The 26,149-nt window shown below is 36.8% G+C and overlaps 1 protein-coding gene across 10 annotated transcripts in view; it reads right to left on the reverse strand.

The window, feature by feature from the left end:
- The window catches only part of VPS13B (vacuolar protein sorting 13 homolog B), a 438,627-nt gene that overhangs the window by 89,119 nt on the left and 323,359 nt on the right, over nucleotides 1–26,149 (reverse strand). For all 10 annotated transcript variants that reach the window (XM_083871399.1, XM_083871402.1, XM_083871397.1 and 7 more), the window contains 2 exons: nucleotides 17,926–18,063; nucleotides 5,315–5,722 (listed from right to left, as the gene is read on the reverse strand). In XM_083871399.1, coding sequence (XP_083727525.1) covers nucleotides 5,315–5,722; nucleotides 17,926–18,063 — 546 coding nt within the window. The remainder of the gene's footprint in view (nucleotides 1–5,314; nucleotides 5,723–17,925; nucleotides 18,064–26,149) is intronic.

The raw sequence follows: 26,149 nt of genomic DNA on the forward strand, positions 1-26,149 counted from the left end.
TCTCAGAAAGCATTGAATGTATAAAGAAAACAGGGATGTTTTTCCAGCTTTCACTGCTGTATCTATTTTCTCGTGAATTTAAACAGTCTATTAAATTGACTTCCATGTAAATACTGTATCACCTCCTATTGTCACATTCAAAAGAAATTCCAGTATCAAAAAAAAGTAATTAATTTTGCAATAAAAGCTAAACAGATTAAAAACCCAAAAATATTTGTTCTGAATCAAATTTCATCTGAAACACTTTTAAAGCTAAGTTACTCAGATAGCAAATGCAGTTCTACAAAATTAGTGCACACTGTCTTGAATAAACAACCTACAAGGAACTTCTTATTCATTTTTCAACTCTCTGAAGTTAACGTGCTAGTTTCATCAGTAGCAATTCTGAACCCTATTACAAAGTATCAGTAGGGAATCTGACCAGGATTAATAGTGGTACTCAGTCCTGGGATTAGATGGTGTCTTGTTTCATGGATTTTAGGCCATCTGTTCTTCCCTCCTACATTATACTCCTGCAGAACTATAAACGCACCTCCACCTCAGGGACTATAGAAAGGAATTAGAATTCTTCTGCTTTTCATTATCACAAGATTCAGTAACTCATTTCATTGTCAGGATAATCCCCTTTTACTCTTTCTTTTGCGCTTGCAGGATATGCCAAAATGACAAATAAAATCCCAGATGTTAGAGACCTGATGAGGTCTCCACCTTTCCCTGAGTGTTGGGTTTAAGCTACTTGGGACACTGTGTCAAATCTGACAGGACCCTGATGCCCACACCCAATATTCATTAAGGTTTGTTAGTGATTTGTATAGCTGTCTACAAGCTGCACTTCCACCTCAGTCCTCAGTGGCCATTTAAATATTTAGTTTGTCCTCTGGCTTTTACTGACAAAGAATTAATTTCCTATTGTTCAAGTGTTGGAAAGAGTTTATATTTCTTTCTAAAAGTAACAAACGCCTTCTGGGTGTTGTAAATGGCTTGTTACTGCTGCATATTATTTTAGGTAGTCATATCTAATTTAAAGTTTTATTTCCCCATGGGCTAACTTGCATATCTGCAGCATCCAAAGGCTATGACAACGCCTTAGCAGAGTTTTATCCAGGGAGTTAGTTAACTCCAAAATGAAGTTTGGTCTTTGTGCTATACCAATTCGTATCTGCATTCAATTTCTAAAAGTTCTGTAAAGTATCTCAAGTATGTAATTATTTTCAGGTTTAGTAAAAATACTTGCAATTATCATAGGCTCAACTAGTGTTTATTTTTTCCCCCTTATTTATATGCTAAAGTAATCATCTCTACATATGGGAGAAAGGGCTGGGGAATTCTGTGTATGATCTTTGGAATATTTTATGTCCGTAGCTCTCTCAGTTCAGACACTGAGCAGCACGACCTCCCTCCCGTGCCCAGCTGGAGTAAAATAAGGCTCCACTGAGAGGCTACAGACTTCTTGCTGTCTTTCACTTTGGGGAAAGAATAGTCCTCAACTTCTCTTAATTTATCTGCTCTTTTGGCAGGTAGGTAGTGCTAATTTCAACTACAAACCTAAACTAACTGAAAGCCATATGTTTAGAATTACATTCTGTTTTCTAGTATTTCTTGCTAAAACCTATTTCAATTCTAACCCCCTGTGACAGTCAAGGAGTGAGTCACACACCTCAAACATGGTACCAAGCGATCTCAGATCTGACTGGGTACATGGGGCTCAAGCTCTGAGTGTTTGCAGAAGATTCCATGTACATCAGAGGACAAAAATTACTGAACCAGGACTAACAACAGTTCTTGCAGTTGAGGTTTTCACCAACAGTACAAATAAGCTGTCAAGCTAAGTGTTTGGTATTTAAAATTGGGTACAAGTTTTAACTTGTAACTCCAAGCCACAAAAAATAAAATTACTAGAGATAACTGTTTTATTGAACATCAATATGACAAAGTCCTACCCTTAAAGGCATCAGGAAAACTATGATGGTAACCTCTTTTAAAGTAATTTTTTTTTAAAAAGGGATTTTGTTTTGTTTTATTATTTTTTTGTTTTTGTGCCATGCCAGTACACTGCAACAGAGTCTACAACAGTATTACTTTACTAAAAGCAAAATACTTAATATTTAACTGTGAGTACAGAGGGGAACATAAGTATTCTAACAGAAATAGTAATCATGTTGTTATAAGTAACTGTTGTACTAAAACCTGAAAAATGTCCAAAAAATGAAGTCCCTTGACACACTAAAGGTTTGGGGTTGTACAAAAGCGCAGTAAGATATATAGAAATAGAGGTGTTTCAGTTTGATCCAACTGCAATGTGAGTGTTCAACACTTACAATTTATTTTGTTAGAAGTGAAATCATTCAATTAATTAGCCCCTTTGTTTTTCAGAAGCTAAAACTTTTTAGTTTCAAAAGAAATTAAGAAGAAAAATGAAACCAGAATGCTTTTAAGTTTCCATGATTAAACCAGTAAAGTCTAGAGGGAAAATTGATAATTAAAAAAAAAAGTTGGATAGCAAGCTTTCTTCTTAATTTCAGCTGTAAAGAAATGAAAGCAATACACAAGGTCATGCACTTTTATTTTCCCCTATAAGGGAGGAAAAATGCCGACAATATATATTCTTGTGATTTTTTTTTGCTCAATAATTCCTAGCAAATAGGATTCCTTTCAAAACAACTTCATCTCCTGCATTAGAACTCATCTGGAAAAGGGGTCATTTACACTGTTTATAAAACACTGCCGCATAAAATGTGTAAAAAACCATATTTCACTAAAAATAGCTTGCGTAAGTAAGGGATTAGAGTAGTTTCTACTGCTATAATTGTTCCTTTGTAGTTTTTTCCATGATGTTTTTGAACAGTGTTTTTAACTCTGTTTATTAAAGTCAGCACATCAAAAAGGATCAAAGACTAAGCTAGTGAGAACCAAAAAAACCCCAAGCGTATTGTGTTGTCTCACTGGGGATTATGCAGATTCAAGTAAACAAGTGCAAATTGTTGAGGTTTTAATGAAAATTTTCTACAATTATTGTATCTGAAGTCATTCTATATAATAACATCTGTACAGCAGATGGCCATACTGTACAAAAGGCAAGCAATGCTCCTTTTTCTTCCTCTGTTTTAACAGTACATCTGAGATGACTACTTTTGTCATTGCGCTTAGCTTGGTTCAGCAAATAATTCGTAAAATGCAGCTGCTGCAGATGGTCACAATAGTTATTTGACTGTAAAATCAAAGACACAGTGAAGTATTCATGTATTAGTTTCATTCTTTAAAAAAACTCCTGACATTAACCCTGTTCAGCTCAAAAGGTGTATCTATAAAATCTTTTATAAAAAGAACAGAAGTGAAGAACTGAGATATTTAAACGCTCCTTCCTCTCAAGACACAAGCTTTTAAAAAATTGAGTTAGCTTGCATTATTTCTTTGTAATAAGAAAACAAATCTAGTTAGCAACTGTGGTATTCTTCTAAAGGATTTTTAACATAAGACTATAATACCATTTCCCCCACACCGAATATTTTATCTTCTCTCCTGAAGTTGTAATTTCCACTTTGATTTCTATCAACACTTTAAATTCAGATTAAGAATTGTAAAAAAAAACCAACAACAACAACAAAAACCTAAGTAATTTCTTAAAAGATTTTTTGACAATTTCAATCAGTTTTGTGGAAGTGTGTCTTTTGCTCTAATTATGACCTAATTTACTACACCATCACAACAGTACGCAGAACCTCATGCAAATGCATTATTCTTTTTATGAAGTAGAGATAAAGCATTTTTAACTGGAAAAAAATGTGAAAAGCATCTGTTGATGTCTATTAATTGTCTGGTTATGGAAGTTCTTTATTTAGAATAACTAATGTCCATTTTCATTAGATTTGACATCAGTATTGCTCCACTTCACAACGCCTGCCAGACTATGACCATACTAAAGATTCATGTATGGCTTATAACATGCAAAATAAAGATTGATTTCCTCAGACTGCCAGAAGAATTAAGAAACAGAACTTCATAGCTGAAAATGTTTCTGAGGCTTAACATGCAAGGCAAGGTACGTCCTCCTTCTGGGAGGATGAAAACCTCCAGGGTAAGCGAAATACAGCGTGAGTTTGCCAAATTGCTTTACAGAACAGCGACGGAGCAGCCCGGCTTTGATGTATCGGAGCATGATGTGGACACCATAACGTACCACGGGACAGATAATGCAGAAATGATAGAGGGGAATCGATGGAAGGGAAGAGGATTATTACACAGAAACAAAACTAAAACTATTTAAAGCACATTATAAAGGCTTTTACTCAGTTGCAGTGCCTTCTATGCTAGAGTTGTGATCCGAAGGGAAAAGCGTGGGAACGCAGACACTGTTCCTGCCTGCACTGCTGTTTATTAATGGATAAATCAAAAGTTTCAGGCCCTGGCACTTTTACAGGTTTTCATGTCCTATGAACCTTAAATTTTCATTTTTAACTTTTAATACAATAAAGAAGAATTGAAACTTGCTGGCCTGAGGAAAAATATTTCTGATGAAAAAGAAATAAATCACCACCTCAACTGGCCAACAACTTGTTCCTCTCAGCTAGAGATCATTTTACCTCACAAGCTACTCTTCCAACTATTTAGATCTGGCTCATCTCCAAACCATGGAAATATACCATCCTATTAATTTTACTGAAAGACTAATAAAGCAATTTACAGTGACACTCAAAATATCTCCATTTTAAATGAGTCTCTGGTATCTGGTCAATTGTACTCGAGGTGTAAAGTTTCCTTGCAGTGCTTCAGTAATGAGACCAGAGTGCCTGTTTTCCCTGTGTGACTCTCAGGTGTGCAGAAGAAACATGTAAAAATTGAAAACTTCATAAATCTGGAGGAGAATAACAGCATGACCCAATATTTACATAGTAGCATCTGTCAGGGCTCTGAACAATTATTTTTACATTTTTTAAGCCAGAAATAAAGGTCCTAACAAGAAAATCTAGTTACAGAGTGAAAACTGTCAAAATTTTGCCCTTTGAATTATGTGCTACATTATAGAAATACCAGAGGAGTGGTTCTCATAACCACTATTTCAGCCAGAATTCCATCAATAAATTAGTAATTACAAGCTAGGGATATTAACTACAGAATTAATCATTCTTGGGTGCTCCCTCACAGAAAGGAAAACTCAGGTAATAGAGTCTATGAGGGATTTGCTATTTTCTGTTGTGGATTTATGATGTTGGCTGAAGCAGTTCCCTGCAATGCCCCACACTTTGAAATGGTCACTAGACCACCACTTACACAAACCAGTAGCTCTTCCAACTTCAATAAAAAAAACCCCTCTTACCTGCAGTTTTATGTCCACTTTTAATATTCAGGCTCCCACTGAGGTTTGAGAAAGAGACTAACAAACAAGGTTTACTGGGGTGTGGGATGGTTTCCATCAAAGCAACTATTTGAACAGTGTGAATGGAAATCTTCTGGAAGCAGGAAAGGGCTTGCCATAAGTTTTCTTGCATTGAAGCTTTTTGCACAGTGTTGGTGTGCACTGCAGGTAGGAAGTCCTTTGTACTGGGGTGTCTGGATACCAAAGTGTCATCCTCATCCAGAATAATGCCAGCTGATGAAGCAGCCTCCTTCCTGGGCACATCTTCATTTGTGGCAATGATTTTCTTCAAGAACTGGTTTATTTGGTCAAGTCTGGCAAAACTGAGATTTGCTTTCAAAGGTTTTGATATGTCCACATTTATGTCAGCTGTAGGGGAGAATTGGGAGAAAAAATGTGTTATCTATAGTGCAATTATTCAAGCTGTGGGCAAATATAAGGCATTGAATGGAAATAGCTTTTCCATCATATACCAACCATGTTTCATAACAAGGATGAATCAATGTTAAAACATAACAAAACAATACTTTTAGCAATAAATCATAGAATGAAAAATACTGTAAGCAACCATCACTATGTACAGTTTAAAGGAAGAAACATGGCACAATGTGGATTTTATCTCGTTTCTTCCCAGGAATCACCACAGCTATCTGAAGGACACACACTTTATTTGAGTGTGTAGGAGGGTAGATACATTAGTTCTTTTGTGTCAGAATAAAAATATACTTCACATTCTCTTGAGTTTTATATCCAGAAGAACTATTTGACTAAACTCCAAAGCCAACAGTGAACATTTTCAATACATTTAAATGAGTGAATAACATGTGTATTGTGTTGTTTCCTACACTGCTCATATGCAGCACTCTTCAATGCATTTTCAAGATGAAATGTGAAATAAAAAGCAAATACAGAAACTGAGGTATATTTAGGTTTCTTCATTTTCCAGGGAGATTGGAATAATGTATTGTTTTTAATTTTTTTAAAAAAATTCTTATTATTTTTAAAATGTTTTTTGTCTCCTCACCAAAAAGGATTTTGGTGTTTCTCAGTCTACTAAGAGACTCACAGGACTTTTAGGAATCACAATTAATATGAACAACATTGTTAATAGTGGTATCTTGGTAGCTGAGATGTAGGAATTGCCAGAATTATTTCACAGGTAGGAACCAAGATTTTATGCAGTCTGAAACTTATTTCTGTGCTGCAGTATCAGTACGTAACAATTCCTTAGAGAAATCCAGATTTTAACTTAGTATTTAGGGTTTTTCATTTCAAATTTAGTTTTTGATTAGTAATGAGAGAGCTATTCTGGTTAGGGGGAAAAGTGCTTTTCCCTTTTTTGTTTGACTGCCACCACCCCAACCCCATGAACCAACAGTGATTAAAATTCTGGGCATATATCTAAACTAGATTAAATGTTCAAACAGCACTACTTAGTTTAGAGTTTCATTATAAATATATACAGGAAACACTGTCTGTTGAAGGTTTTACACAGATTAATGAATATTTCATCAAAACTAGTTTCAAGTTGTCCAGGATCACATCTTACTTTTAACACTGATGCAAACTAATGAGCTGGATTCTCCCATTCTTTAGGTAAATTTTTACACCAATGGTAATGGGCTGTAGGGGCAGAGTTTCAGAGCTGCTTTTAAGCACAGGTTTAAACTGATTTCAGAGGCACACAGGCATGTGACAAAGCACTTTTCTGATCCCCTCCCCCCAAAAATATCTGGCACATTTTCTACAAAGATAAAAGAAATTTATTAATGGCTGTGTAAGATCCATCATAGCTGAACAAAAACCCCAAAACAATCTTAGAAAAATGTCTGCACTATTCCACAAGCTACAGATAACAGAAATTTAAGACTGAAAAGCTATTTTTAACTTAGAATTTCAATTACTGGTTTTCTGAAAATGCTTCCTCTTGCACTGAAAGCCTTCCACACTAAACTAGGAACTGGCAAAACACTAGCTAATATGTGGGGCTAGCAGGAAGGCAAGCACCAAAGCTAGGAAGATGGGCATTAGAAGAAAACAGGACTGGAAAGGATTGTTAAACACTGGAACTGGCAGCCTGGGAAGGTGATGGTGTCACCATCCCTGGAAGCGTTCAAGAAGCAACTGGACGTGGCACTAAGTGCCAGGTCTAGTTGACATGGTGCTGATCAAAGGTTGGACTCAATGATCTCAGAGGTCTTTTCCAACTTCAGGGATTCCATAAAGATTTTCAGGCATCCAAAACCACACAAGATCAACTTGGAAGATTTTTCAAAATCCTTATGTACTGGCATTTTAATTAAAACCATGGGAAGAAAAATGTCATAACACTTTGGAAAAACTCCCCACACTCTTGGCACTTGGAATATCCCAAGATTTGCCTGCCTCTTATGCAGACATCACTGGGCCTCTCTTTCCTTTGAGTAGAGAAAGGAGTTAGGAAGAAAGTAGAGACCCATGTGACATTAGGACATTAATTTATTTACAGTACTCAGATGAAAAGGAGTGTTTTCAAAATGAAATGTTAAAAAAACCAACCAAACAACTGCCTTATCAATTTAAATTTCTCCCTTATTAATGTAGTAATAAAGGAGTTAAATAGAATAGGTTTATTTATTGCTTTCTGCTAAATAATTAAGTTCCTAAGTTAGTAAAGGAGGACCCTTACTCCTTGGTGAGGCAACTTTCACATCTTATTGGTTTATCTAATACACATCTAATTGCCAGCAGTTTCCTATGGTAATATATCCCAAAAGAGGAAAAATCCCAACAAATCCCCCTGACACCCAAAAACTACTTAGACCTAAGTTGACTCAACAGGTGTCAAGTGCTTAACCCAAAGCTTAACACACCCAAACTGAGTGTGAAAGATGGAAAAGGAGATGAACACAGAGGCAGAAGCTCTTGTTGGGGCTTCCTTCAGCCAGGGCAGAGAAGACATAGGGCACTGGTGTAGCTTAGTGGTGGAACATACTTGGCACCTGAGCCTGTGCTTTTATCACTGCTCTTGGCCACTCATCCAAGAAGGCAATAAAAGAAGGGCCACCAGAGAAATGGAAATGACTTCCCTGTTTTCTGTTTGGAAACTGTGCATGTCACACAGAAAAATCTTGTCATGACTGATAACTTGACCAAGTTTTGTATGAAGTTATTTTTATCCACTAAATCAGCCCTGACAGAAATGTGGTGGCAGCCAGAAGTATAATTGCAGAAAATGTAACTTTGGAACCTTCACTGCAAGTATTTTAACCATCTCATAATGATATAGGTTATTTTTACAACTGGCTAAAGATTATGTAAAGAGATTCTTTGGTATTTTAAGTTAAACGTTCGAAAAGAAAAGAAACCCCACAATTGAGCAATCTTTAGTCTTTGACCTTCTTTATCCTTAGCAATGTAAAAGAAACTTTAACATTCCTTCTAAGGAAAATATATTTAAGTGATGGACAGAACAATGAAAACTGATGAAATATGAAGAGCTATTTATAGGATTTGATTAAGATAGATATTCAACAGCTTTACCAGACAATCAAAACAGGCTAAAAAGAGCTTTAAAATCTATGAGTCATACAGATTCAACTGGAACAAAATTTTTGGGGTGCACAATTTGAGTGTAACAGTATTTTTAAATTATTTTAAACACTTTGGGAAGAACAGCACATAACACTGCACATATTCTATACCCACAGGAAAACACAGTCTTCCTGTAACTCAACTTACTCTTTGAATTGCCCAAAATTACATCAGAATCAAGACAGAGCAAAAGGTAGCTCAATGTCACCTTTAACTCCTCAGTTTTATCAGCTCCTCCTTTGCCTGCTAGTGACTGGCTACCAAAATTATAATCCAATGCATTCTTTAGTTTTAAGACATATTAGCAATAAGTTATTTTGCCAGGCATTATCTATTTCCAGGAAAAAAAAAAAAAAGTGAAGAAATTACTGTGCTTGCAAATAGATTGCATCAAGGTGAGTTATTTCTGTTATGCTTAAAGCAAATTGAACTAGATGGTATCAAAGCAATTTTTGATTACACTATAGCATTTGAGCGAAGAATTTGAATTGCTTTTTCTCTTCATCAATTTCTTCACTACTTCTCTTTAGATTACCCAGTAAATTCATGTATTTCAGTTATTAGTTTCTAATTAGCCTTCACAATTTCTGAACAGCAACTAGGAAACAGAATGATGAAATACCTAGTGAGTTAAAAGGAGATTAGATACATATAAATAAATTACACTTATTATATGCTCCCACCACACCAGGAGATGACTTAACAGTGGAGGAAAAAGAAACACTTTGGAATAATGAAATCAGAGAGGGAATTCAGGTCCCAGAGGCGATTCTACGGAGTTTTATGTTAATGTACACCTTGTGGGGGACCAAAAATCAACTGGAATAGTTTCCTGAAAACTGTTTCCAGCTATTTTCTCATTTTAAAAGTTCCAACTTCACTTGACCCATTAGTCATCATATTACTTACATTTATTATATATTTTGAAATCTATTACAAAAAACTCAATGGATTCAATATGGACTGTTTGAACTAAATCATAACAACTATAAAAGAAAAGCTATGAGCAGCATTCTGAAATCTCTGTCTGAAGCAATTTCTTTCTTTGTCATTTTATTACTTAGAGCTTCAGATTAAAAATTCCAGGGTTGTAAGTCTTTAACCTTGTTCTCCATAACATTCAAATTTGTATTGGGAAGATATAATTTTCATCTGTGAACTTGGGATAATGACATTACTCAAACCACTTTTCAGAGGGCTAAGGATGAATAAGCAACACAAAAATAACAAAAGCTCCTAGCATGTCAGTCCAGATAAATTCCAGCTCTTACTGGAGCTGGAAGCTTCAGTGGGCTTAGTCTAATACTTGCCATAAGTTAATGTACACAAGGTTACCACTTCTATGACTTAAAAACTACCATAGTATTTTCTTAATCTTAAATACCAGAAAGTAAATGCCATGAAAATCAGCCATAAGCTGAATATGGTCAGGCTGAATCAATAGGCCAAGTCTATGAGGTTCAATAAGGCAAAATGTGAATCCTGCACTTGTGTCACAACAATCCCACAGAGTGCTACAGGCTGGGAAAGGAGTCTAGAAAGATGCATCTTGGAAAAGGACCCATGAGTGCTGGTTGACAGGAGCTGAACATTGTGTGCCCAGGTGGCCAAGAAGTCCGGTGTCATCCTGGCCTGGATCAGCACTAGTGTGGCCAGCAGGACCAGGGCAGGGATTGTCCCCCTGTACTGGGCTCTGCTGAGGGCACACTGAGTGCTGTGTCCAATTCTGGGCCCCTCAGTTCAGGAAGGACATTGAGGTGCTGGAGCACGTCCAGAGAAGGGCAATGGAGCTGGTGAAGGGTCTGGAGAGTAAATCTTATGAACAGCAGCTGAGGGAGATGGGGTTGTTTAGCCTGGAGAAAAGGAGGCTCAGGGGGGACCTTATTGGTCTCAACAACTTCCTGAAAGGAGACTGGAGCCAGGTGGGGAGTGGCCTCTTCTACCAGGCAACCAGTGACGGACAAGAGTAAATGGCCTCAAACTGCACCATAGGAAGTCCAGTTCAGGGAGAATTTTTTCACTGAAAGGGAGGTCAGGCATTGGAATGGGCTGCCCAGAGAGGTGGTAGAGTCATCATCCTTTGAAATATTCAAGAAATGACTGGACATGGGAGTTAGTGCTATGGCTTAGTTGCCATGGTAGTGCTAGGTCAAAGGTTGGACTTGATGATGTTGGAGGTCTTTGCCAACCTTAATGATTCTATCATTTATAAGACTGGGATCTTTTTAAAGACTGAGAAATGTTGAAATATGACAGAGAAAAATATGCCATTTTCTAAGAACTGATTCATTTTCCATAACCCTCATTCAGCAGTGGACCTTTTATTTCTCACAGCTAATACAGAAAAGGCCAGGTCTTTCTCCTTGAGGCTGGACATGGATCTCACTCTCCCCTTCCCCAAGACGGTTGTAAAATATTAAACTTCTTAATATATACAGTACTTCTATAGAAAAAACTACTATTTATCCTAAACTCTTAAGATGATTTAATTTCCTAGTCCTAAACAGGAGAGGAGCAGAATGAAACATTTCAATGGCATGAAACATTTTGCCAACAGCGATAGTCTTTCTCCCTCAGCCACCCATCCTGATGTAGGGACTTAAACTAGAGGAAATATGAGGAAGGTAAAGGTAATCTTGAGCTCTGATTCTGATTTGGAGTCAGGGTGGCCCTTCAGCAAAAGGCTAATGGCTGAATTGCAAAAATTAAATTTATAAAAATAGGAAAGAGACATGTAAAGAAAAGACCAGTTGCACTGTTCTCAATTGTCTGGTCAAGCATCAAAAGAGACCCAAATTAAGAGAAATTGAAAAGCAAGAAGAATCCAAATGAGTTGTTTTTATCCTCCAATTCATCATTCCCAATTTGGATCAAGGCAAAACGAGGAGGAAACTTGAGACAAGGCTTCAGAGGCCATCTGCAGTCCATCTCGCATTCTGCTTCTGTGAGACAGATGCCAGTTAGTTGAGAAGAGACTGGTAGTCAGTGCTCAGTAATTCTACTACTGCTGACTGTGTGCTGCAGCCCCACAGAAGCAGCTCCCCAATGCCAATAGGGCAAACTAAAGCCTTCAGGAAGCTTAAGCACCCTGAGCTGTGCCAGGTGCTCCCCCGTGGGAACAACATCCACCTCAATGACCTAATGTGTCACTGGCATTACATGAAGGTGACACTTTGACATTAACAGCTCCAGCTAGCCAGTGCCCAGCTTTGAGATCTCAGATAAGGCTCAGAGTGATGCAATTCTATTAATTTTTTAAAACCGTCACAAGTAAACCAAGATAAATTGTTGTAGGTCAAAAAGGCTGAAGATACCATTATTAAACAATAGAGGGTTACTGCTATTCAGTAGATGCTGACTGAAATTAACCAACTGTGCAGCTACCAAATACAGCTCAGAAGTGTGTCAAGGGCTGGGTGGTGAGGCCAAAAACTATAATGGGGGCATCGGGAGGCACTATCATGAAAGGAAAACCCTGGCTAAGGGAAACATTAACTCTCTCAACAGAGTCAGGGAAGATGAAGCACAATACAGTGAGACGAAATAAATTGTTCCAGGTCATGGAGCACGTTTGTGGAAAAGAATCCATAAATACTAACTCTCTATTTTCTGCTTAGCTGCTGAATAATACATCTATATTAAGACACATATGAGGGAAAAAAAAGGCTTCAGAAAATGGAGCAAATGTTTGAAATAAGTGTTAAAAGAATGCCAATACACAGAAAAAGATTATAAGAAAATATTTTCCAACTTATCCATGTGGCTCCAGTGTGCAGTTTTCATTTTCTGTACTTAAGCGTATAAGAAACTAAATTTAAAGTGTTGTACATACTGTTTTTAGAGAGGTACTTTGATGATTTTACTCATTATTACACTGATATTACAGACAATAGATGTGTCAAATCCAAAGCAATACCTACAGGCTGGTACACCTGTTTGGAATATTTCTCTTTGCCCTCTTAATCAAATAAATATAATTTCATGGCTACAGTGTCAGTGCTTTAAAAACTTGTTTGTAAAAGAGCAAAGGGAAAAAAAAACCTACTAGAAAGCTCAAAAGTTTTGCAAATGACCCAGAGTTAATTAGAAAAGTCTGCACCCTGGCTAGTTCCCCTTCTCACGTGTCAGCTCTCATTAAATCAAAAAATTCTCCTTTCAAAGTTAACAAACACCATGGTTAACAAAACTGTTAAACTGGGATCAAGTGGGCACATTCCTAGGTTTATATATGATGTCATGCTAAGCAGCCCACAGCTGAACTTGCAAGTAGTATGAATGATTTTTCAATATATTAAGTATCTGATCTAATGCTAATTTTCTCTCTATAGGCTAACTGTGCTGGGAACAGGTGGCCCTGCTTTCAATTACGGAGGGCTAACATGCCAGTGTGAGGCCTGGATTAGTTCACCTTCTCACAGGGAATTTGCCTCGGTTGGGAATGGATTTATTATGGCTTCACACATGGAACGGAGCTCATGTCAGCTGAGGGCAGTGATACATCGTATGATTCAAATTAACCTGCTGTGGACTGTTCCGCAGGGCTGATATTGTGTATTAAAATGACGACATTTTTAAAACAGCTTGAAAGAAACCAGGATTGCTGAAGTGCAATGGTTCCAATTTGTTCCAACTAATCTATCACCTGCTGGAGATATTATTCTAGTGGGTTTCTGGTAGCTGCTATTTTCCAGGTTTCTCCAAACCACTGACCTTGGTAATGGATACAATTGTTGCCTCTGCAAACAATGGGGAAAAAAGGCTGGAGAGAGTGCCATGGTGCAGTTCTGATTATTGTTTTTTATACCTAAGCCTAGATCCCCTGCTGTGCCCCTCATGCTCCACAAATCACGTGTGGAGGGACTGGCATGAAAGAGAAATCCACCAGGTCCCCAGTTCTCACTTTATCTTTCAGTGGGACACAACAGTTTTTAGTTTATTTGGAAATTGTCTTCTGCAGAAATTATTTATAAAGGTGCAGAAATTATTTATCAAGGACCTCCATTACTTCACATCTAACCCAATGTCTTCCCAAGAAACGATTGTAGAAAGAGGACTTCAGTATAAAGCATCCATAATTTGTGTGTTTAAGTATTTTAAGGCAATTTGTATGAAGTTGTGCTTCATAAACAAGTTTTTGGATCATTTGCCTCCAAAAGACTACATCAAAGACAGCTTTTATAGTAAAAAAGGTGATTAAAAAAACCCAGAAGGAGGACTAGAAGGTAAAGATGGTAATTTTTCAAAACCTATTAAAACAAGATGGTCATATTTGTTCCTCACATAATGAATTATATCTAATGCTGAAGCAATAAATAGTTCACTTCTATGTATTAGACAAAAATTAGATGTACAATCTAATTTTTGTAACAGACTGAATATAAAAGACAGAGGGTCATGTAAAGTGATGTAAATGGAATTTTAAAAATTTTAAATAATTAGTTTCTGTAAAAAGAGAAAGAATAGTCCTTTAATACGTTTTGGGGTTAAAGTTGAGGTCTGTTCCCACAGGCCTGATGATGAATGCTTATTTCTCCTAGGATCCTATTACCTTAAATCTGGAAGAAATATGGTTTTTCTTTAGTTGCCAAAAATGTACAAAATAATCAACTCATGTGGCAAGAAGTGCATTAATGTATTCTGTTATTCTCATTTAATTAGTGGTTTCCAAGTTTAGCTACTTGCTGTAGTTTTTTGATCTTCGAGCTAATACAGACTGACAACCTGGTTTCCTGTGTGGTGAAACCATACGATTTTTCTGTGGAACACCATCTACTTATCTACTTCAGCTGACAAACTATTTGCAAGGAGTACTGGCTATATCTCACACAGCAAACATTGGGAACCACTTCCAGATCTTTTTCTGTTAACTGCTCAGTAGTATTTTGCATTATAAAATATAGGCATGTTTGATTCTTATGTTCAGAATTTAACCTCAGCACACCAACAAAGTATTTTGAAAGAAAAATGGCATTGCAATTAAACCACTGAACTCTGAACACTTAAAATCAACACAGACAACTGTATAGTTATCCCAACTGTTACATATTTTTGTCTGCATAAGGACAGCTTTCAAAAACGTGCTGACTTTTCATCTGTAACCAACAGGCAGCACCTACTAGTACATTCAATGCATTTCAGCAATTTACTTACTACAGTTATAAACATACACATAAATTACTATGAAAACACACACTATGTCATTAGAAAACAGGTCATTTAGTAGCAGCATTCTTTGCCAGATATTTACCAAAAAAAAATAGCCTTCAAGGCCTGCAATATAACTCTACTCCAGCAGTGCTTTTATTTATTCCATTTATTAGCTAAGCTGTCTCCCATTGGTACCTTTATTTATTCAATTTATTAGCTAAGCTGTCTCCCATCACACATACTGTTTGTTGACCTTGCAAGAGGTCTTGGGAGTTTTGCTGAGGTTCTTGTCCTCAAAGAACAACTGCCAGCTGAGCTAGGATCTGGTGGCGTAACACTTTCTCCAGGCCTGCTGACGGCCAAGCTACCTCACCCTGGAAGAAGCTGTGGTTAGGGGACTTCTTGTGCCGCGGGGGAGTTAGTAACTCATTTTCCAGTAGCCTGCTGAGGAGCTGTCAGGCTCCTGTAACTCTTTGCATGTGCTGTTCTGACGCAATCACATGCAGAATGAGCCTTCCATTACTCATCCAGTGAAACTTCCATCCCCCAAGGAAGGCTTCTTGGTAAAGGTTAGTTTATTTGAAGAGGATCTCATAGTGGTAACAGCTGAGGTTAGAAAAAGCTGCAAGGGATGGTGGAGATGTTTTGTTATACTACACTGGCAAATACTTCATTGAAATTCAGAGAAATTACCATTGAGTCATGTGTAATGAAAGTTCCAATTAGCAGCAAAAACATGATGAAAAAAAGAAAAAAAAAAAAGTATTTGGCTAAGAATAGATCCTAGAAGAAATCTCTGAAGTTATAAATGCTTTGCAAGAATAAACAGATTGAAGATTATGATGCATTAATTTATGGTTTTCCAGTTCCCTATTCAGTAAAACACTATGGAGTGGGGAGAGATACAACTGAACTGGCGAGATTGGGGTAGACACTTACACTATTTGTGAATATATAATTTGCAAGCTGGTGCCAGCTTCCATGTTTGCCAGTTTAGCTAGGAATCTATCCTACTGACAGGACAGAATCAGGGAAACACCCTCAGGTGTGTAATAAATTAAATATAAAGGCTGTGCCAGGAAACTACAGTGAGAACCTTGAGAGAAGTGGAATGCACAAATGAAGGGTCTGGGAATATGGAAATCTGACAAACGTGGGGACAGAGGACATGTAAGAACTGGAGGCAGAAGGATAACAGAAAACCATTCTGGCAGAAGTGATGAAAAGGTCCCTGAAAATAGGTATCTTAACCCCCCCTTGTGCTGTTCTTGATTAGAATGAAAAGCCATTGTTACTATCAATTAACAATTTTTTTTTCTCAGCATGGCAGCAGAACATGCAGTAGGCCTGAAGATTCAAAGGCCTATTAATGTACCCAAATATGGATCAATATAACAAAAGCTCTGCATTGTCAAGTGGTTTAGAAATCTGTCCTAAAATAACATGGAAGATAACATGTTATCTTTCCTAAGATAACATGGAAAACCAAAAAAAAGGGGGCAATGATGAGGTTGTTCACATACTTTGTTGTTTCCTTGAAACTTCTGCCCATGTGCAAAAATGTTTCTTTCAAGACACTTAACCACAGTTTTTGTAGTCAGGGGTCAAATATGTGTGTCTCATTCACTGGTTACTCAGTTTGATGTCTTGGGTTCTAATATTTAGAAGTGATTATTGCTTCACTCAAAGACAATGTGAGCTGTGTTTCCAACATCAAATTCTGTTTTCAAGTACTTTGGAAAACTAAATGGTGTGTGTTAAATTGATAACCTTAATAAAATGAGAAAACATTTAATGTCCCTGTGCCTTAGTTGTCTTCTGTGAAATGGCAAGGGCATAGTATTCCATCATCCATGTGAGGGTTGTGCAGGTAAATTAGTATTTCTGTAGTGCTCAGATGCTACAGCTATAAGGCATGCAAAGATAATTCTGCTGCAGATCCAGGATTAGATATTGTGTTGTAAGATTATATGAACAGGTAAGTGAATGAACAGGAAAACCCAGTACTGAAGAGATTCTCACTAAATGACTGATCCCTCAGTCACACTCTGTGCTGTGTGAAGTAAGGATATTCAGGATTAAAAAAAAAGTTAAATAATTCAACAAAGTATAAAAATATGCACATGAGAAAATAGTTACGATGCATTTTCTAACTTTCACTTCAATCATTCTACATTGTAATGTAGCTATAAATACATACTTCACAAAATAAAAATGCAATTCGCAGGAATTTCTGATGCTCTGGGAGTGGAACTTCAGGTCACATTGTGTTATGTAAATGCTAACAAACCTCTTTTTTTACATTTTACAGTATCAGCATTTTGGGTGATTGGAATTTCCAGTGCCAGGTATCCAGATTTCAAAGAACCCAAGAGAAGATGACTTAGAAAAATCTTCAGAAACTTATAATAAGTCATATTTTCTAAACACAACTGCAATAACATTTCAGTTTTCTAGGACTAGAGGCAGGTAGGCTTCATTCTGCTGGAAATTTAACCAGTTCAGCCCTTCTAAACTTACTATGGGAAGAAAATTAATAATTAGACCTTAAACCAATGACTAGTCCAGGACTGTCCATTGCCCAGTTTTCATTTTCATTCAGGGTAATTGCTGGAGGAGAATTTTGCATTCATGAACAAGGAATGCAAAACATTTCTGATTATCTGGTATCACTGAGTCATAGAATCATTAGGGTTGAAAGGGACCTTAACACTTATCTCCTTCCAACTTCCCTGCCATGGGAAGGGACACCTTCCACTAGATCAGTTTGCTCAGGGCCCCATTCTGTGTCTATGTGTGCATATCTACAAACAGATTACATTAGAAAAGAAAGATTAAAGTGCAGCACTTACCTGGTCCATTAAGGAAGTCTTTAATTTGCACAGTGATAAGAGGAGGTGGAATACCACTTTTAGCATCTACCTCTCCTGCTACTGTCTGCAGCCAAATCTTGCAATAATCCAGAGCTTCTGGTAGAGTTTTCCCAGGATCTACGATGATAATCATCATAGTCATTAATTATATTCCAGGAATATGATATACTACAAAATGCCATGTACAAAATTGACTAGACAAAATTAAAGAGTTTTAAATGTAATATGGTAAATATTATACCTAATATAACTGGTTTACATAGCATTTGCACCTACAGACAGATGCACACGTAGAATAATGCATGCACTCATGGGCAAGAGGACAAAGCTCTAATTACAAAAAATTTAGAAAACACACAAAAATACCAAGTAAATATGGGTAAAATACATCAATAAAACAAGACAACTGTAAATAGCACACAATTTCAGCTTTAATTAATGATTAAGTGATAACACTTAAGGACTATATGAAAGACAATCTGTGCTCAAAACCTGCTAGATTGCATTGTCATTGCTTGGTAGAGAATATAATAATGGAAAGGTAAATGATAAAGGCAAAAAACCCAGAATGCTATGAGAGCTCAGGAACAGAGCATGACAACAGCGCAGTTGTATCATTCCCTTTGGAGATTTACTCAATAGATAATTAGTAGCTAATTCTTGGGTACCACCTTGAATGGTGTTCCTTTGATCAGTCTGTAATACTACAAAAGAACATTAAAATTAAATCCATCCAAGGGCTGTTCTTGTCTTCATTTCCCACATATCACACATAGCAAAAACAGTTGGGTAAAAAGACTTTTTAATCTTTAGGGACTCATGACCATTACGAGTATTCTCAATTCTGGCATTATGGTCTTAAATTATAAACAATCAGTCTTTGTTTATTATTGAGTCTCCTTTGTTAATTATTGAATGTCTGTCTCATCCTCAACTTGAGGAGATTTTCTTGAAACTAGTCTCTCCTTTTCAGTTAGTTAAAAACTGCTATAATTGCTTTGAGTCTTACTGAATTAATTCCTTTCAGGAACAGGATTTACATACTCAGTGTTATATTCAACATATGGTATTGTGGTATCGCAGTCATATGTGGACTTGGTATATAAAGTCAGCTTTGGAATTTGTGTTTCTTGACCTTATCATGTGATTCATATAAAACTTGGCACATATGAACCCTTATGTGATTTCAAAGAACCTACTGAAACCAATTGATCATGACTTTAGATCTATATGGGAAAGATCAAAAGTTAGCACATTCTTTTGTTTTTATTTGATCAATTTTCAGGCAATGACTTTACAGCAGTATTTGTACTGTATGGCATATACATTACAGCCTTTTCTTCCCTCTATTCCTGCTACACATTTATGAAGTCAGCTCTCAACAGTTATTTAAGAGCTGTCACTGCATACAACAGATTTTTATGCTTTCCATGAGAATTTCCGCATTTTTATGATACTTAATCTTTTTCTTTTAATTACAATAAATAGAGTGGTGTGGCACACTCCCTTTTCTATAGTAACTCTTTTTAGAGACTATCTTGTGCCTGGAATTTTTTCAGTATACTGAAAATACTACTACTACTACTACTACTACTACTACTACTACTACTACTACTACTATTAGTGATCATCATAATCATCATCCTCTTTACCACCAAGGTACACATTTTTTCCAAAACACAGATTTGTAGCTGTTATGAACAAGGATGTTATCTCTGAACTGGATCTATAAAATAATATCTCTAATAATAAACAGCTAACATTCTAATGTTTTTCAGAATATATAGTGTAAAGCATTGTAAAAATGACTGAATATTGATCAATGAACATCACTGAATTGATTAAATTAATCTCTAAATTACTGTTCCTCTGTAAGTATTAATATAAACATTTAGGTGTACCAATATGGCACAAAACATTGCAATATGCCATTATTTTGTCTCATTTCTGGAAGATATTATGACATATGGTATAGAGCAACCTATATCTTCCACCAGCTTTTCAGAAAAACCACTACATTTACAGCTGAACACTTGTTTTGCAAAATATACTTACAGGTACTCTCATTATCCTAAGATGTGTTTATGTTATTAAATACCTAATAATTATTTCAAAGTTGTAGCTCTTTCAAGCTGAAAATATCTCTGATGAAAAGAACTTACACAGCAGAAAATCCCTGCATGACATATTTCATTAACTATACAAACTGCCCTCAGGCCACTGGGAACTGCATTTAAGCACAGAACCAAAAAAATAAAGCAATCATGGGACTCTGAGGAGGTTGTTTTGCTCTGTCATGTCTCCAGGGTGTGCAGCACTGTCTTCTCTTCATCACCTGGGGCACTGCAGGACTGGGATATGTGAATGATAGGGACTCCAAAATTCACATATTAGGAACACAGCACACAGGAACTTCAATGCACAAAATTAGCACAAGTCCAACAAAATACATTACTTTTAACCCAGCACTGGTCTTACTGAGTTCAAGCATTTTTAAGTTCAAGTGAAACTGAGCTAATTTTGGAAGCAGGAGTATTGTATTGATGATTTTGTATCAGAGGTAATAATATCAAAGGGCCATGCAAAGAGCCAGCTTGAGTGCTCCCAAGGCCATGGCACAGAGTTAGTTGGGAACGTGGGTAACAGACTTGGCTGTCCAGCCAAATATGCCAGTTTCAAGTTTTTATGTAATGATAAGAAAGCTAAAGTCCACAGGTTTAAAAATTGACTATGCTTGTGTATTTCAAAAACTTAAGGGAAGTTCCAAATAAAATGTATGAGGGTAAGACAAATACAAATCTCAAGGGTCAAACAACCAAAAGATGTGTATTCCTACTAAAATATCTTCTAAGGTAGAAAACAGCACGCACATTTTCATAGGATCAAGAATCAGGAAAGAAATAAAGCAGTATCAGTCAATCAATCTCTATGCCAATAACACAGGAAACAGAAAAACAACTGCATGAAAAAAGGGAATTTTAGAATGAAAAGTGAGGAATTCACGATGAGAACAGCTACTAGAAAAAGGACTCTGGTCTCTCAAGGAAATGATGGAAGCATTCAGAATGTTTAAAAATACACTTGACAGAACACTATAAAATATACAATTGGGAACAATTATGCATCAGCAGGGAACTGGTTCTGAATAATGTATTATAATAGGTCATTTCCATTTCCATTTTCTATGATTCTCCCAAAAATCAACACTTAAATTTGCAGTTATTTGTATAAAGAAAATGCTGGAGAAAACCCAGGGGATGCATATATAAGTAAAAGGAGAGGCTAGAATTAATTCACAGCAAGCCAAGAGAGAGAGAAAAGAAAGGACTGAGAAGCGAGGAGCAGTGAAGATGGCCAGAAATTTTATCCCCTACACCATGTGAAAAATTTGTCTGTGGCAGCAAAAGAAAAACGCTGAGACAACTATCACAGATCAACAAGACTTTAAATTACAAGACTGTAAGTTAAAATCTAGAAGACTGAGAAGGTTGAAGCCATCAAGAGATCTACATTTACCTTCCTCCCTCCCCTCTAAAATAAAAATTAAAAAAACAATATATCTCTGGCCATTTTTGAATTCACCCAAACATTCGAAGCCACTTTCAGCCTTGCTGAGATCCAAACCTCAGCTCCAGGCTTCACTTCAAGTTTCTTCCTAAACTTGAATTCAATTTGCCAGCTTTTGATTTCACTGCTAACCCCCTTGGTCTTCTGTTAACAGCAGACAGCAAACCCCAAACTTGAAGGAAGGGAGGGGAAGGGAAGGGAAGGGAAGGGAAGGGAAGGGAAGGGAAGGGAAGGGAAGGGAAGGGAAGGGAAGGGAAGGGAAGGGAAGGGAAGGGAAGGGAAGGGAAGGGAAGGGAAGGGAAGGGAAGGGAAGGGAAGGGAAGGGAAGGGAAGGGAAGGGAAGGGAAGGAAAGGAAAGGAAAGGAAAGGAAAGGAAAGGAAAGGAAAGGAAAGGAAAGGAAAGGAAAGGAAAGGAAAGGAAAGGAAAGGAAAGGAAAGGAAAGGAAAGGAAAGGAAAGGAAAGGAAAGGAAAGGAAAGGAAAGGAAAGGAAAGGAAAGGAAAGGAAAGGAAAGGAAAGGAAAGGAAAGGAAAGGAAAGGAAAGGAAAGGAGGAAGGCAGGAGAAATTTCACATCTTGAAGATTTTCGTTCTCCAAAATATGTCTTTGTTCCTCTTCGTAGCTGACAGCCAGGCCAGCTGAGGGGGCATAGCCTGTGGGAGGCTTTGATGGGGGAGCTCAGGGACTCCGAGCCCCCACCAGCCCCTGTCAGGGGACAGGGCTACCAAGCGCGTGTGCAGGACAGCGGCTTGGCCTGCCCCGCTGGAACGCTCCCCTGCCCCAACGAGCGCTGCAATGTGCTTCTAGTTCAATGGATGAATCATAGTTTGGTCTGCAGTCAATTTTAGAAGTCAGTATGATGCTGCAATCATCTCTGCATTTGAAACTCTGATGTGGAACGTTTGGTCTTGTTTTCAAAACGGTTTCCACTGGAATTCAAAGAACACAAGTGGAAAATCATTTCTGCTAGCGTACTCACAAGTGCTGTGTCAGGAAGCTCAAAAATGAGCACTTAAAGTAACCTGAGGAATGCACATTCCCAGGCCAGTTTGGTTTTATGGGTGGGGGCTGCACTGCTCCCCCCTCATCCATGACTGCAGATGTACTGGACAATAAATATACCCAGAGGGGAACAGGTGACACTCCAGCAGAACTCCCTCAATGCTGTGCTAGGAAACAGCCTTAAATCCTCTCTCTGCCATTAGAAAGCACAGGCTGACACAGAGGCAGTGAATCAGGCATCCTGCCAGAGCCAGCCTGTGCTGCTTTTCATGCAAAAGCCTGGAAAAGGCTTTCCATTAGATCAGAGGTTACATGTGGTCTTAGCTACTGCATCTGCTACTCATGGACCCCCTGCCATCAAAGGCGTAGGTGTCAAATAAAATAAAATAAAATAAAATAAAATAAAATAAAATAAAAATCAAGAATAATTGTGGATGGCCTCAAAATAACTGTTTTTTGCAAATCAGTCGTTGGTGGAAGTGAAAGAAATTCCATGCATAACAGATATTTACCGAGAAATTTCTCTCCCTTGAAACAACCAAGTACCACAACCTCCTCTTTGAAAGTAAACAAACAAACAAATAGAAAAAAGATTTTTTGAGACTGCCCAGAGTACAGTGGTCAGGAAATGAGGCAATTTTGTATCTGGATTACATTACCTGAAACAAAGCAAATAAAGATTTAAAAAAAAATATTTATAAAGGCAGCTTATGAGATTACATTAAAAACAATTGCACCCACTTTTATTTAAGTAAAAATGGCCAAGACTCTGTTAGCAAAGACTAACAGATAGCAGATGCCTTTTTGTTAAATATAGGATGAGCATTTATTAAAAAAGGGTCATTTTACAGTATCTTTCAGTCTATATTTACAGAATCTCACAAGTAAACTCAAGGAGCAACTAGTCTTTTTAGTGCCACTTATTAAGGAGTTAAAATTTATTCCATTGATTTATTTACTTTGATTTCAAGTTTTTGTTCCTTGCAGTAGCATAACTGCAATCAAGCTCTGCAATTACAAAACACAAATGAAGCAGTTTAGCGCAACCATAATAAAACTGAGCTAACATTTCAACAACCTAATAGGTCTCCTGCTTCTACAAATTGACTTGCCAGTGGACTTGCTTGTAGAGAAGACTGAGAAAGCACAACCGTTGGGTCTTCAGCTCCCAGGCAGGCAAATGTTACCACATACAGAAACCAGTCTGATGGAAATGTGCTGCTACTGACTGCTAATTAATGAACTAAGAATACTGAACTTTTAAATAGCCTATTTCCTCCTATTTAATTCTTAAGTTCTTATTTATTTTGTATTTCAGAAATTAAGTTAAAACTGAATAACACAGCTAGTGTCAAAGGAGCCAAGTTCCTTGGACAAAATTTGGTGTTTCAGCCACTGTACAATGCTCTGTCTTACAAAGGGAGTGATAGTTTAATGTGCAATATTGTGAATTTTATGCTCTATTCAAAACTAATAACAAAAACCTTGTCCCAAATAAAATACATATGGCTTCATAACAGTATAAAATCTTCATTTCTACACAATGTTCAAAGCAGTGAACCGTCATGAAGCAGTAACCCTTAATTCTGTCACCAGTTTGAGACTAACTATTATTCTTTTTAAAATTCATATTGGTACAATTTAAATTATAATCTCCCTTTTATACAAAGGTTCATAAAATAGAATGTCATCAAATTACCTGTTAGAAGCATTTCTAAAGTCTAGAAAATCTTTGTAGACTTACAGCTAAACAACATATTTCTAAGCAGTACACAACTGGGAGGTGAGGGATGAAAAGCACAACTAGATCCAGATTATCACCAGGTTTTCTTTACCCTAAAGCTTTTTGTGGAACTTATGTCAACCAAAAAACATGACCTTCCTAATTTCTCAACAGACTTCTATATTTGCTTCTGCTTTGCAAAAATTTGAGGGTTGTTTCAGGACTGTAGATTTTTTTTCTTTTATAAAAGCTGTAAGAAATGGCACAGTATTTCACAAGATCCGAACCTATGGCTGTTGAACAAACAGTATTCAAGGCTTCAGAATTTCACACCAAAAGTGATAGAAACAATTTTTCCAAATGTTTTAAAACATTCCTAAAATACTCTTATGCAGTGTATATGCTGTAGAATGCATAGAATGATTTTAATAGGAGAGATTTTGCTAGCATGTTTTGAATGTAATGTAAATATTTCATATATATCTTAACTACATAAGTTTAACCATATTAGTTTAAGTAATGAGAAAATACCCCCATATGGTTACCAACAAAACTTTATAACAATATAATTGTACTTTTGCTCAGACAAATCTCAATTTTTAGGCTGTGATCAAAATTTGCAATGTTATATGCCTAAATCTTTTGAGCTGCTGCTGTGCTATCGCCTATCTCCATCATAGGATGGAAAGCACACAATATTTTCATTAGGTCTATGACTTGGTTGGTTGTTCTTTTGGTTTATTTTCAAGGGGGAATATGCTCTCCCAGTTCTTATAATCCAGCTAAAAATATATATTTTAAATTTAGCTTATGTTCTCTTTCCCATTCTATGTTAGATAATAGAGTTAGATGCATGCATATGTATATACACAAGAGCAGTCTTCTAGAGAGGGTAACTGGAAATATGGTTTAGCAACATTCACTGCAATTTAAACATCATTTATGCCTTTTTCCCACTCTCCAGTCCTTGATATGCAGAGAAATATAAGAATATAGTTCATACATATTGTACAGGAGAGAAACTAACTTGGTTCTTTCAAATAAACTTTATATTGTTCTTCATATGGATGATACATCTCTTTCAGACAAAACTGTCAGCAAACAGTCACAATATCAAGAAAAGTTGGTGTGACTGATGAAATCAAATACAGCAGCACAAAAAATGCCAGAAAGAGCTCCTAGTTCTGTATTATATGATATACAATATACAGAGTGTGTGTAACATGCACACACACACACAGATAGATAGATATATATAACACATATAGTTCATGGTTATTTTCCCTCTAGTACATCTTAGAAATGAAAAATAGAAATTTCCAAAACTAACATGTTAGTATAGCGGTATGACATTAACCCTAAATGATGTAATTACCAGCACAGCAGGTCTTCCTAAACCAGAGACAATAAGAACTTCATTCTACCTCTTTTGCTGAGTGTAACTCAAGTGTGTAACTTGAAGTGTGCCTTAATTTTCTTAACTTATTGATACATTTAGGCTGGTGTTTTTACTAGGTACTAGCACTTTGGCACCCACTTCTCAAACTCTTTTGAAAAGAGCACAACTGCTTTGGCAGCAAGCACAGGACCCTGTGTGATACACACACAAGGGAGGTATTTATTTACTGCCCACAAAGGCAGTAGGATGAGACCAAGACTTCTGCCTTCACATAATGTCTGAGTCCCATCTCCACAGTTTTTTACATTTGCATGACATGGAGACATAAAGCCAAAGAAAAGGTAAGACCTGTTTAAGGCTAATCTTTGATCTTCCATTTGAGCAACCTATGGTGACTGAGGAGCTCTCAGGCTGTATGTTCCTACTATCTTTATTATTTAGATTTCTTGCAATGCTTCTGTGCTCTCTGATGAACTTTCAGTTTATAAGAAGACTTTATTACAGCTTGTGTTTC

Source organism: Zosterops lateralis, assembly GCF_965231275.1.
Source record: "Zosterops lateralis genome assembly, chromosome: 1".
In the NCBI taxonomy this organism is placed as follows: domain Eukaryota; kingdom Metazoa; phylum Chordata; class Aves; order Passeriformes; family Zosteropidae; genus Zosterops; species Zosterops lateralis.